The following is a 10,973-nucleotide window of genomic DNA, read 5'->3' as shown; positions in this document are numbered from 1 at the left end:
GCTTTCGGCTTTGCACATTCAAAATTAAATTGCAAAATGTTGTTTTATAATTTTGATTTTTTTTTTTCAAAAATCTGGATGTTTCGGGTAAAAACTCAATACGGAGTCGTAAACTACATGTATAGGACTATGTTATTTAATACAATCTAAAACCCATTTAATACGTACAATTTTGTAGTGACGTCATCACATTCTTGGTGGGCAAAATTTGGGTTAGCTTGAACCATCTACATGATATTTCTAATGTAGATACAAAATTTGACAACAATCGGTCCAGCAGTTTCGGAGATTACGTGTCTAATAAAAATGGACAGAGACACCGGACAGACAGATGGAAACGGGAGAATACTTTTTTCGTACTTTAGGGGTCATGAAACGTCGAGAAAATATAAAAATGGCAATTCGGTGTATGTCATAATCAAGGAGATAGAGAGGCGGAAAGCGAATTTGTAGTACAGCATTAATACATACGAAAAGAATTACTAGTAATTTTCATTGTAGTTAATTTATTATCATACTTTTTCAGTATACCTACAGAAAGAAAAACACAAAATCATTTTTTTTTTAAAGTAAACCATCAAAATAATATTTATAAAATCACGTAAACGTATCAATAAAACTGGACTATTACTACAATTTTATTTATAATATAGAACCATAAAAACGAATATCGGAGATAAATAAAATATGTCTTCTTGATATTACAAGAATCCAGAATAATTTTTACGCCATAATTCTTTCCTCAAACTGTTTCAAACGAGAACGAATCATCCGTTATGTCCACTTTCAGTACTCATTGTAATAAATGGATAAGGACTTCATCAGTTGCGTCCTTTTGTTATAGAACCACTCCACCTTAAAATTATCTTTCTACAAAGTAGAGCCTGTAACGAAAATTTTATGATATTGCGTTATAATCCGAGCAACAAGTTAGTTCATGAAAATGTTATCACAGAAAGTATCACAGTTTCCTTTATTGAACTGCTGACATTTAACAAGTGTCTAGTGTGAGAATGAGGAAAGAACCATGCCCTACAACGTAGTGGAAAAAATAAAAATGCACGGACAAAAAAAAGCACATAAAAATTAATTTGAATCCGAATCTACGCCAATGTGTTTTCTTATATTCACTCTAGCTTTACTAACGCGTTTTTTAAATTTTTCGTAATTAAATTCATCCTCGGAGTCGCGTTCGTTATTGTAGAAATCATTACTAGAACACTCTTGGTGATTTCTTGTATTCCTAATTGGATAAGGACTGGTACTAGAACAAGGTCCCGTACCGCAACCACTGTCAGAAGCACTAACTGTACGCCTCTTCTTCACGGGAGTACGATAATCGTACTCGTAATCAGTGTCACTCTCGCTCTCATTACAGTACGCGTTATAAGAGTCAGTACGCACGAAATTTTCGGCACTACAAGAAGCACGTCTCACACCAGAACAACTCATATTATTGGACGTTGAAGCGCAATTTTCTTCGAACAGGGCCATGCATCCGTTGCTTACGCATTCGTGGGCCAAAATCGAATTATTTGATCGATTTGATGTCGAAGCTTGTCCGTAATCGTCATTTCTGACCGTAACCACATTAGCATTCGAATTATTGTTAGTCATTTCTAAGACGTTTATATACATATCGTGAGTTCCGTTTAACGGAGTAGGCAATATGTTGACGAAATTGTTCTCTTCTGATCCTCCGTTCTCTGTACAATTATTTGGAGGCACATCTTCGTCGGAGTCTTGCTCGATTACTCTAAACACCGCATTATTGGAACTCGTGATACCTGTGCTTGTACTTGGAGCGTCTAAAGAATTATTTGACGGACTGCTGCTATCACACATTTCTCGCAAACTCTGTCGTGTTCTGTACTTTCGTAATTTACTACGTTCCGGCACAAATTTATGTTTGTGGTTGTCTCTTTCTATGGTTGAATGTTTGTTTAACAACGTCGATTTTTTATTAGTGCCGTTGTTTTTCTTAAACTTGGAAGAGGTTTTTGATTTTTGTGTAGCTTTTTTTTTCCTGTTCTTCTCCTTCATATGGTAGCTACAAAATTTATAGGATATTTGTAAGCGCCGTTGTATTTGTGCGTTACTTACCGTAAAACTTGGCTAGTTGCTTTGTCATGAGCCATTCTTGCAAGACGACTTCGTTTCTTCGCTATCAATTGAGCAATTCTGTTTGTTTTGTGCTTCTTATTTTCTTCCTGCGGTATCTTGCCATTGCAAAACATTTCATTTAAAATACTTGCGACATTCTGAAACACATGAAACTAGAATTAAAAAATCACATTAACAAGAAATTTGCAGTAATAGACTAAGCTTAAATGTGATTCTTTATTGCTAATTTGAAACAGGCTCACACGTGTTGTAAACTCACAGTTCATGTTAGGATTTTAATCGTTAACTAAGTCTAACACAATTTAACGGTCTGGAAATTTTTTAGACAAAGTACTTGCTAGGAGATTTCATGAGATTCACTTAGTCAGGACTCGTCCTTTGATTGTTAAGTTCATTTACGGCAGTTAAAATTAACCTAACGTTATCCCACTCCGGAAAAAGGACCGTGAAAGTACGGTAAAATGCCTCATATCGTGGACTGAAGTACGAGAGATTATAAATTTTTCCCTTTAGGCAGTTATCATCGTATTTATCATCACATCACCGAGACATTTGAAACTTACCCCCACACCTCGCAACGCCTGATACATTTTTTTGTTGTTTATTTATCATGTGTTTTGTTTGGGAAAAGCTGAGGACAGTCCACGATATAAACTCTCAAAGCTAGTTGTTTTAAGTAACCAATCACTTGGATCAAGGTATAATTTAACATAAAATTCTTTGTTTGAACCGTTGAAAAAGTGTAGCATAATTTAACGTTAAGTAAATTCTTTGTTCTGCCAGAGTATTTACAAACAGAGCACATGTTTGAACTGTAAAATCTTATTGAACAAATTAACAACATTGTGGGACGTGCATTATATTCCTTTGATTTCGACAATTATTTGCACAACACACATGTTTTTGTTTCTGTGTTTATTGAAACTACTTCACTTTTAAAAATTAACCAATAACTCTTTGTTACATAATTTAAATTGAACGTAAAATTTCATGCTCTGCAGTTTCTAACCTCGTATTTTTTTTATCTGCACAAGTTTCATTTCATATCAGATTTTGTTGTTTTTAAATCCTTTGCTAGTTTTTTTATGTAAATATTTTGTTGTCCAATCTTAATCTCTTAAAATGGAATTGAGGTAAATAACACAATAAAACGTGGCGGAAGCGGAGTGCCCGGTCCCTTGTCGAGCCGCGGTCGCGCCATCCACACACAGGATGCAGGCCTAGGTTAGAAGTCAGGGGAGCGGTCGGGATGACGTGACACCGTCAGCTTATTTATAGCCGTGATTTCCAACCACGAGTTTGCGACCGTAACGGCTTGTGCTTGCCGAAAGGACAGATTAGAATCACCGTCGTGGTGGGAGAATAGCCACAACCAGGAACCCCAAACTCCGCTCGTGCTACAACGCCCCCTATGGGTATTTTGCTGTGCTCTAGAATGAAATTGATATAGTTCCATCGCCACACTCTTATAACGTTCTAGTGCCGCTGCCGTTGCACAGTATTTTATTAGCATCCACTTTACTTCAGATTTTGCTATTGTTTTTATTAAATTTGTGATATTCATATATTTGCATTGATTCAGAACGTTTCATTCGGTTTCATTCATTTTTTTTAGCGGAGCATTAAGCGGTGTCTTCAACTTAGTCGCCTTTACGAATGATTAAATGTGTTGACACGTAATAATTGATATGTATAAATATGTATTGTTAATCTTTTAAATTGTGCATAATTCATTTTTAATAAAAAATATAATCATCTCTCTGCACTTATTTTTACGTGTGAATCATTACAATAATTCGAAATTTGTGATGACAGAGGGCGATATTCTCCAGCAACTATATATACGTACGATTTCTCAAATTTTCAATGTTTAATTTTCGGGATTTTTCACTATGAATGTATTTCGATTTTTAAATTTTTAGATTTTTCGACTTCGTTTTTTTTTTATTTTTTACTTATTCTATTTTTCAAAATATTGCGACTTTTTAAATCTTACAGTTTTCGAATTATTAAATTTTAGATTTTTCATTTTTCTGTTGTTTCGATTTCTCAATTTTTCGCCTTATCGTTTTTAAATTTTCCGGTTTTTCAATTATTCCGTTTTTCAAGTTCAACTTTTTCAATTTTCAATTTCCCCAATTTTCGTTTTTTTGCCACTTTCATTTCTCAATTTTTCGATTTTTTGACTTCTCGATCTTTTGATGTTTCGATTTCACGGTTTTTCAATATTTCGATTTCGACTTCTCGATTTCTCAGTTTTTCGATAATTCATCTTTTCGATTTTCCAATTTTTCAACGTTTCAGTTTTGGGTTTTATGTATTTAAATTTTTCGATTTTTTAATTTTTCAATTTCTGGCGTTTCTAAATTTTTGGAATTTTCGATTTCTCAATTTCTCGACTAATCGATTTTTTAATTGTTCGACTTTTCGATTTTCCATCTATTCTCAATTTTTCGATTTCTCAAATTTTTAATTTTAAAGTTTTGGGATTTTTCAATATGTATTTCGATTTTTAAATTTTTAGATTTTTCGACTGTTTCATTTTATTTTTACTTATTGGATTTTTCAAAATATTGCGACTTTTTAAATCTTACATTTTTCGATTTGCTGATGTTTTGATTGCTTGATTTTTAAATGTTTTAATTTTTCGAATTTTTAAATTTTAGATTTATCAATTTTCTGTTGTTTCGGATTCTGAATCTTTCCATTTTTTGCCTCCTCGTTTTTAGATTTTTCGATTTTTCAATTTGCAGAATTAATTTTTCAGTTATTCGATGTTTCGATTTTTCAATTTTCGATTTATTGGGTTTTTTAAGTTTAAATTTTTCAATTTTAAATTTTCTTATTTTTCGATCTTTTGATATCACAATTTTTCGATTTTTCGACTTCTTGACTTATCGATTCTTTTGATATTTTAATTTCGCGTTTTTTCAATTTTTCGATTTCGATTTCTCGATTTCTCAGTTTTTTCATAATTCATTTTTTTCAATTTTTCAATTTTACAACGTTTTAGTTTTGAGATTTATGTACATACATATTTAAATTTTTCGATTTTTTAATTTTTCAATTTTTGGCATTTCTAAATTTTTGGATTTTCAATTTCTCGATTAATCGATTTTTTAATTTTTCAATGTTTAAATTTTGGGATTTTTTCAATATGTATTTCGATTTTTAAATTTTTCAACTTTCTTGTTTTTTATTTTTATTTTTTACTTGTTCGATTTTTCAAAATATTGCGATTTTCTAAATCTTACATTTTTCGATTTTTCGATCTGCTGATGTTTCGATTGCTCGAATTTTTAAATTTTAGATTTTCCAATTTTCTGTTGTTTCTGAATCTCAATCTTTCAAATTTTTTGCCTTTTCGTTTTTAGATTTTTCAATTTTTCGAAATGCATTTTTCAGTTTTTCGATATTTCGATGTTTCAATTTTCGATTTATCGGGTTCTCTAAGTTTAAAGTTTTCAATTTTGAATTTCTCGATTTTTAGACTTCTCGACTTATCGATCTTTTGATGTCTCTATTTCGCGTTTTTTCTATTTTTCGTTTTCCATTTCTCGACTTTTAAGTTTTTCGATCTTTCGATTTTCCAATTTTTTCACGTTTCAATTTTTGGGATTTATGTATTCAAATTTTTCGATTTTTCAATTTTTGGCGTTCCTAAATTTTTGGATTTCCCTCAATTTTTCGATAAATCGATTTTTTCATTTTCCGATCTTTCGATTTCTCAATTTTTCGATTCCTCTGTTGAAGTTTTATTGATTTTTTACTTGCTCGATTTTTCAAAATTTTGCGAGTTTTTACATCTTACATTTTTCAACATTTTCATCTACACATTCGATGTTTCAATGTTGGGATTTTTGGATTTTTTAGATTTTTAAAATTCCTGATTTTTCAATTTTTCGAATTTATAAATTTTATATTTTTCACTTTTTTGTTGTTACGATTTCTTAGTCTTTCCATTTTTTGCCTCCTAATTTTTTGCGATTTTTCGATTTTTGCAATGTTTCGGAATTAATTTTGCAGTTTATCGATATTTCGATTTTTCAGTTTTTCGATTTATTGGGTTTTTTAAGTTTAAAGTTTTCAATTTTGAATTTTTCTATTTTTCGATTTTTAGCTATTTCGATATCTCCATTTTTCAATTTTTCGACTTCTCGATTTCTCAATTTTCCGATTATTCGAGTTTCCAATTGTTCGACGTTTTAGTTTTGGGATTTATGTATTTAAATTTTTCGATTTTTCAATTTTTGGCGTTTCTAAATTTTTGGATTTCTCTCAATTTCTCGATTAATCGATTTTTTAGTTTTCCGATTTTTCGATTTGTTTTTTTTAATTCTGGGATTTTTCAAGATTTCGATTTTTACATTTTTCAACTTTGTTTTTTTTTATTTTTTACTTACTCGATTTTTAAAATTTTGCGAGTTTTTAAATCATACATTTTTCGATTTGCTGATGTTTTAACTGCTCGATTCTTTCAATTTTGAATTTTTCGAATTTTTAAATTTTAAATTTTTCAATTTTTCGGGATTAATTTTTCAGTTTTTCGATATTTCGATTTAACGGTTTTCTTTCGATTTTTCACTTATTCGTTTTTTTTAAGTTCAAATTTTTCAATTTTGAATTTTCGATCCTTAAGCTACTTTCATTTTTCAATTTTTCGACTTCTCGATCTTTTGATATTTCGATTTCGCGATTTTTTAATTTTTCGATTTCTCGATTTCTCAGTTTTTCGATCATTCATTTTTTCGGTTATCCAATTTTTCAACATTTTAGTTTCGAGATTTATGTATTTAAATTTTTCGATTTTTCAATTTTCGGCGTTTTTTTGGAATTTCTCGATTAATTGATTTCTCAAATTTTCAATGTTTAAGTCTTGGAATTTTTCAGTTTTGGGATTTTTTCAATATGTATTTCGATTTTTAAATTTTTAGATTTTTCGAGTGTTTTTTTTTTATTTTTGACTTGTTCGATTTTTCAAAATATTGCGACTTTTTAAATCTTACATTTTTCGATTTGTCTATTTGCTGATCTTTTGATTGCTGATTTTTTAAATTTTCAATTTTTCGAATTTTTAAATTTTAGATTTTCCAATTTTAGATTTTTTAATTTTCTGTTGTTTCGGGTTTTTTAAGTTTAAAGTTTTCTATTTTTCGTTTTCCATTTCTCGATTTCTCAGATTTTCGATTATTCGAGTTTCCAATTTTTCGACGTTTCAGTTTTAGGATGTTCGTTTCAATTTTTGGTGTTTCTAAATTTTTGGATTTTTCGTTTTCTCGATTAATCGATTTTTCAATTTTCCGATTTCTCTGTTTAAGTTTTGGAATTTTACAATTTTGGCATTTTTCAAAATTTCTATTTTTAAATTTTTCCACCTTCTGATTTATTGATTTTTTACTTGCTCGATTTTTCAAAATGTTGTAAGTTTTTAAAACATCTTACATTTTTCAACATTTTCATCTATTCGATATTTTAATTTTTGGATTTTTTTTTTATTTTTAAGTCTTGATTAATCGAACATGTAAATCTTAAGATTTTTCAGTTTTTTGTTATTTCGATTTCTCAGTCTTTCGATTTTTTGCCTCCTCATTTTTAAATTTTTCGATTTTTGCAATGTTTCGGAATCAATTTTTCAGTTTTTGATATTTCCATATTTCGATTTTTTAATTTTTCGATTTATCGGATTTTTTAAAATTCTCTATTTTGATTTTCCCATTTTTCCATCTTTGGCTATTTCAGTATCTTAATTTTTCGACTTTTCGATCTTTTGCCGTTTCGATTTCGCATTTTTTCAATTTCTTCATTTCTCAATTTTTCGATTATTCGAGTTTCTAATTTTGAGACGTTTAGTTTTAGGCTTTATGTATTTAATTTTTTTGATTTTTCAACTTTTGGCGTTTCTAAATTTTTGTATTTCTTTCAATATCTCGATTAATCGATTTTTTAGTTTTCCGATTTTTCGATTTCTCTGTTTAGGTTTCGTTTTTTTTTTTAATTTTGAGATTTTTGAAGATTTCGATTTTTAAATTCTTCGACTTTGTTTTTTTTATTTTTTATTTACTCGATTTTTAAAATTTTGCGAGTTTTTAAATCTTACATTTTTCAACATTTTCATTTATTCGATATTTTAATTTTTGGATTTTTGGTTTTTTTAGATTTTAAAAATTTTTGATTTTTCAATTTTTCGGTTTTGACAAGATTTTTATTTCTCCTTCAAAAACGAAACATCACATATTAAAAAAAAAAAAAAACGCTAGGAGCCCCTAAGATTGTGTAAAATTCTTTCCAACTAAAGAACTCCACGGATCCTCGATTTTTTAAAAGTATTTTAAAAACAAAACACAAGAGGCCCCGAAGATTTTTTTAAATAAAAAAACACTAGGCGCCTGTAAGACTTTCTCTTTTAAAGGCAAAAAATTGGTCTAATGTTATTTAGACAGATCCCTCGCCTATGAAGTAAAAATATATTATCAGTACATGCTTAAATTAATTCCCAAAAATTAAAAAATCGAAAAATGTAAACACTGAAAATTCAAAAAATCGAGCAATCAAAACATCAACAGATCGAAAAATAAAAAACTGAAAAATCGACAAATGTAAGATTTAAAAAGTCGCAACATTTTGAAAAATCAAAAACACGAAAAGTAAAAAAATCCAAAAATTTAAAAGTCGAAGTATTTGAAAGTCCCGAAACTTAAATAGATTTTCAGATGGAAAAAAATAAAATAGTTGTAATATTATACACAATACATTTGCGGAAAACGCTCATGTTGTGCTGATAATTTTTGTGAGTCGTTCGAGAGTTAAATTTCGATTTTGGGACAACCTTTGAAATGCGATCATGTGATGGCAGAACAAAAATACTTAAATTTAAGCAAATCCAATTAGTTTAAAACGTACCCTTTCACGACCATCCGTATCGCTGTCTGAACAGTCCGAATTTTCTGAAGGTGACTCCCATCCTTCTATTTCTCTTTGAATTAACGAATCAAAAAATGCTAGCATTTTCGAATCTTCCTGTGTCGAATGATCACTATAATCATGCGAAATCCTCTCCCCACTGTGTCCAACCAAATAAATATAGTCTTCGTGCGTATAAACTGAACGAAAAACATCTGCATGCTCTTTCTGTAAAGACCCCTTCCAAGTTCCCACAGGCAATGAACTCCACAACTGAAAAATATTGTAAAATAAAACAGCATTTGATTGATTCAACAATGAATACCTTGACCATTTTCTCAACACCTGAAGACGCAATTAGATTATTTTCCTTATTGTAGCGAACTTGGTTCACTATAGATCTATGTCCCCGTAAAACCAAATGAGATTTTCCCCATTCAACATCTAAAAACGATAAATTAATACGTGATAGGTAGTATAACTCAAGAAAATTACTGTCATCATACGGCATTCGCCACATGTATAGATTAAAATCGTCCGATCCACTCAAAACATACTCATCTCCGTCTCCAGCAAAACAACAAGTTTTCATTGTGCAAGAATTATAATATTGAGGGTGGTAGAACTGACAAATGGCACTCTCTTTTTGTGTCGCGTATAACACAGGAGGTAACCTTCGCCTCAGCGCTAAGACTCTGCTCCCAGAAGAATTAAAACATGCACTTATTCCACTAATGGAACCGGCATTTGCATCGTAATGTATTAATAATCTAAAAAAGCAAGAAAAATAAATACCAGAAATAAGTCAGACTGAATTAATTTTTTACTCTTTAGGTTTACGGCAATCCCACAACGCAATTCCCTCTTCTGAATTCGCTGTTGCCAACCATCTTGGATTAGTTGGATTGAACATCACAGAATGAAAACCAGTCTTTTGTTTCGCCAAACACAGTGGATCTAAAAACCAAAACATTTTAAACACGAAAAAAAAAATTATATATTCACCTGAATTCGGGGATTCTCGGACGTCAAACAAAAGAATTCTGCCATCATCCCCAGCCGTGGCCATGACATAGTCGTTTTGTGGATTTATACTTAGCCCATATACAGGTTTTCGATGCGCCAATTTTCCCACTAAATGGCCCCTACAAGCGTCTAGCTGTTAAAATACTAGATTTTGCAAATGTCATAAGATTACGTTATAGCATCATGAATTATGACTTGGTCGTCGTTACCACCCGAAAAAATTTTTGTGTTTCCTGAGTCAAAAGCGAGACAGAATATATTGCTGATGTGATTCGTTTCCATGACCACGGGTGATCCCTTGCCATACATCGCCTCGGGAACTGACCACAGTAGGACTCGTCGATCATCGCCTCCTGTTGAAAGTTTTAAAATAACGAAATTAAACTTGAGTGTATACAATAAAAATTATTAAAAGGTTATTTCGACAAAACTTCCTTCATCCTTGACAGCTTCGTTAAAAAATTATAAAATTTGATTTTACGACAATGTAAAATACATTTAAAACAGCTAACCAATGGGATAAAATGTCCTCTCAGCACTAATAACAAACTTATCTCAAGTGTTTATGTTTATATGTACATCGAAAGAATGTCACGTATAAATTAGTAAAAATTTGAACGAGTTTGTCTCAAAACTGAGAACTAAAATTATTAATTGAGCCACAATGGAACAAAATTGGTCGATTAGTTGTTTCGACAGAACTTCCCTCGCTCCTAAAGTACAATGAAGCTAATCCAGCATATTCGAGTTGAGTTTTTTCTTTACACAATTTTGTGTAATTTTTTCTTTACAACATTTCTGCAAGGACACGTATATCAACTTGGATTGGTGCAGTGTAATACTAAAAATAACAGTGTTGTATTCCCAAAATTTATTATTGTTGTATTCCGGAAAAACGGAGTCAGTAAAATAAATTGACCCAT

General features: G+C 30.5%; 1 protein-coding gene across 1 annotated transcript in view; it reads right to left on the bottom strand.

The window, feature by feature from the left end:
- Positions 1 to 552: 552 nt before the first annotated feature.
- Positions 553 to 10,973, bottom strand: part of LOC135136312 (uncharacterized protein) — a 32,820-nt gene continuing 22,399 nt past the window's right edge. Inside the window, exons 2-9 of the mRNA XM_064065530.1 lie at positions 10,223 to 10,403; positions 10,030 to 10,169; positions 9,852 to 9,981; positions 9,520 to 9,794; positions 9,350 to 9,468; positions 9,025 to 9,297; positions 2,104 to 2,261; positions 553 to 2,050 (exon numbers count right to left, since the gene is read on the bottom strand). Of these exons, the coding sequence (XP_063921600.1) occupies positions 1,087 to 2,050; positions 2,104 to 2,261; positions 9,025 to 9,297; positions 9,350 to 9,468; positions 9,520 to 9,794; positions 9,852 to 9,981; positions 10,030 to 10,169; positions 10,223 to 10,403 (2,240 nt within the window). The 3' untranslated portion in view covers positions 553 to 1,086. The remainder of the gene's footprint in view (positions 2,051 to 2,103; positions 2,262 to 9,024; positions 9,298 to 9,349; positions 9,469 to 9,519; positions 9,795 to 9,851; positions 9,982 to 10,029; positions 10,170 to 10,222; positions 10,404 to 10,973) is intronic.

The sequence above is a fragment of the Zophobas morio genome, unplaced genomic scaffold, assembly GCF_036711695.1.
Source record: "Zophobas morio isolate AGI-343-1 ecotype UQ-CSIRO unplaced genomic scaffold, CSIRO_AGI_Zmor_V1 ptg000026l, whole genome shotgun sequence".
Taxonomy (NCBI): Eukaryota; Metazoa; Arthropoda; class Insecta; order Coleoptera; family Tenebrionidae; genus Zophobas; species Zophobas morio.
This window is presented reverse-complemented; position numbering and strand designations above follow the sequence as displayed.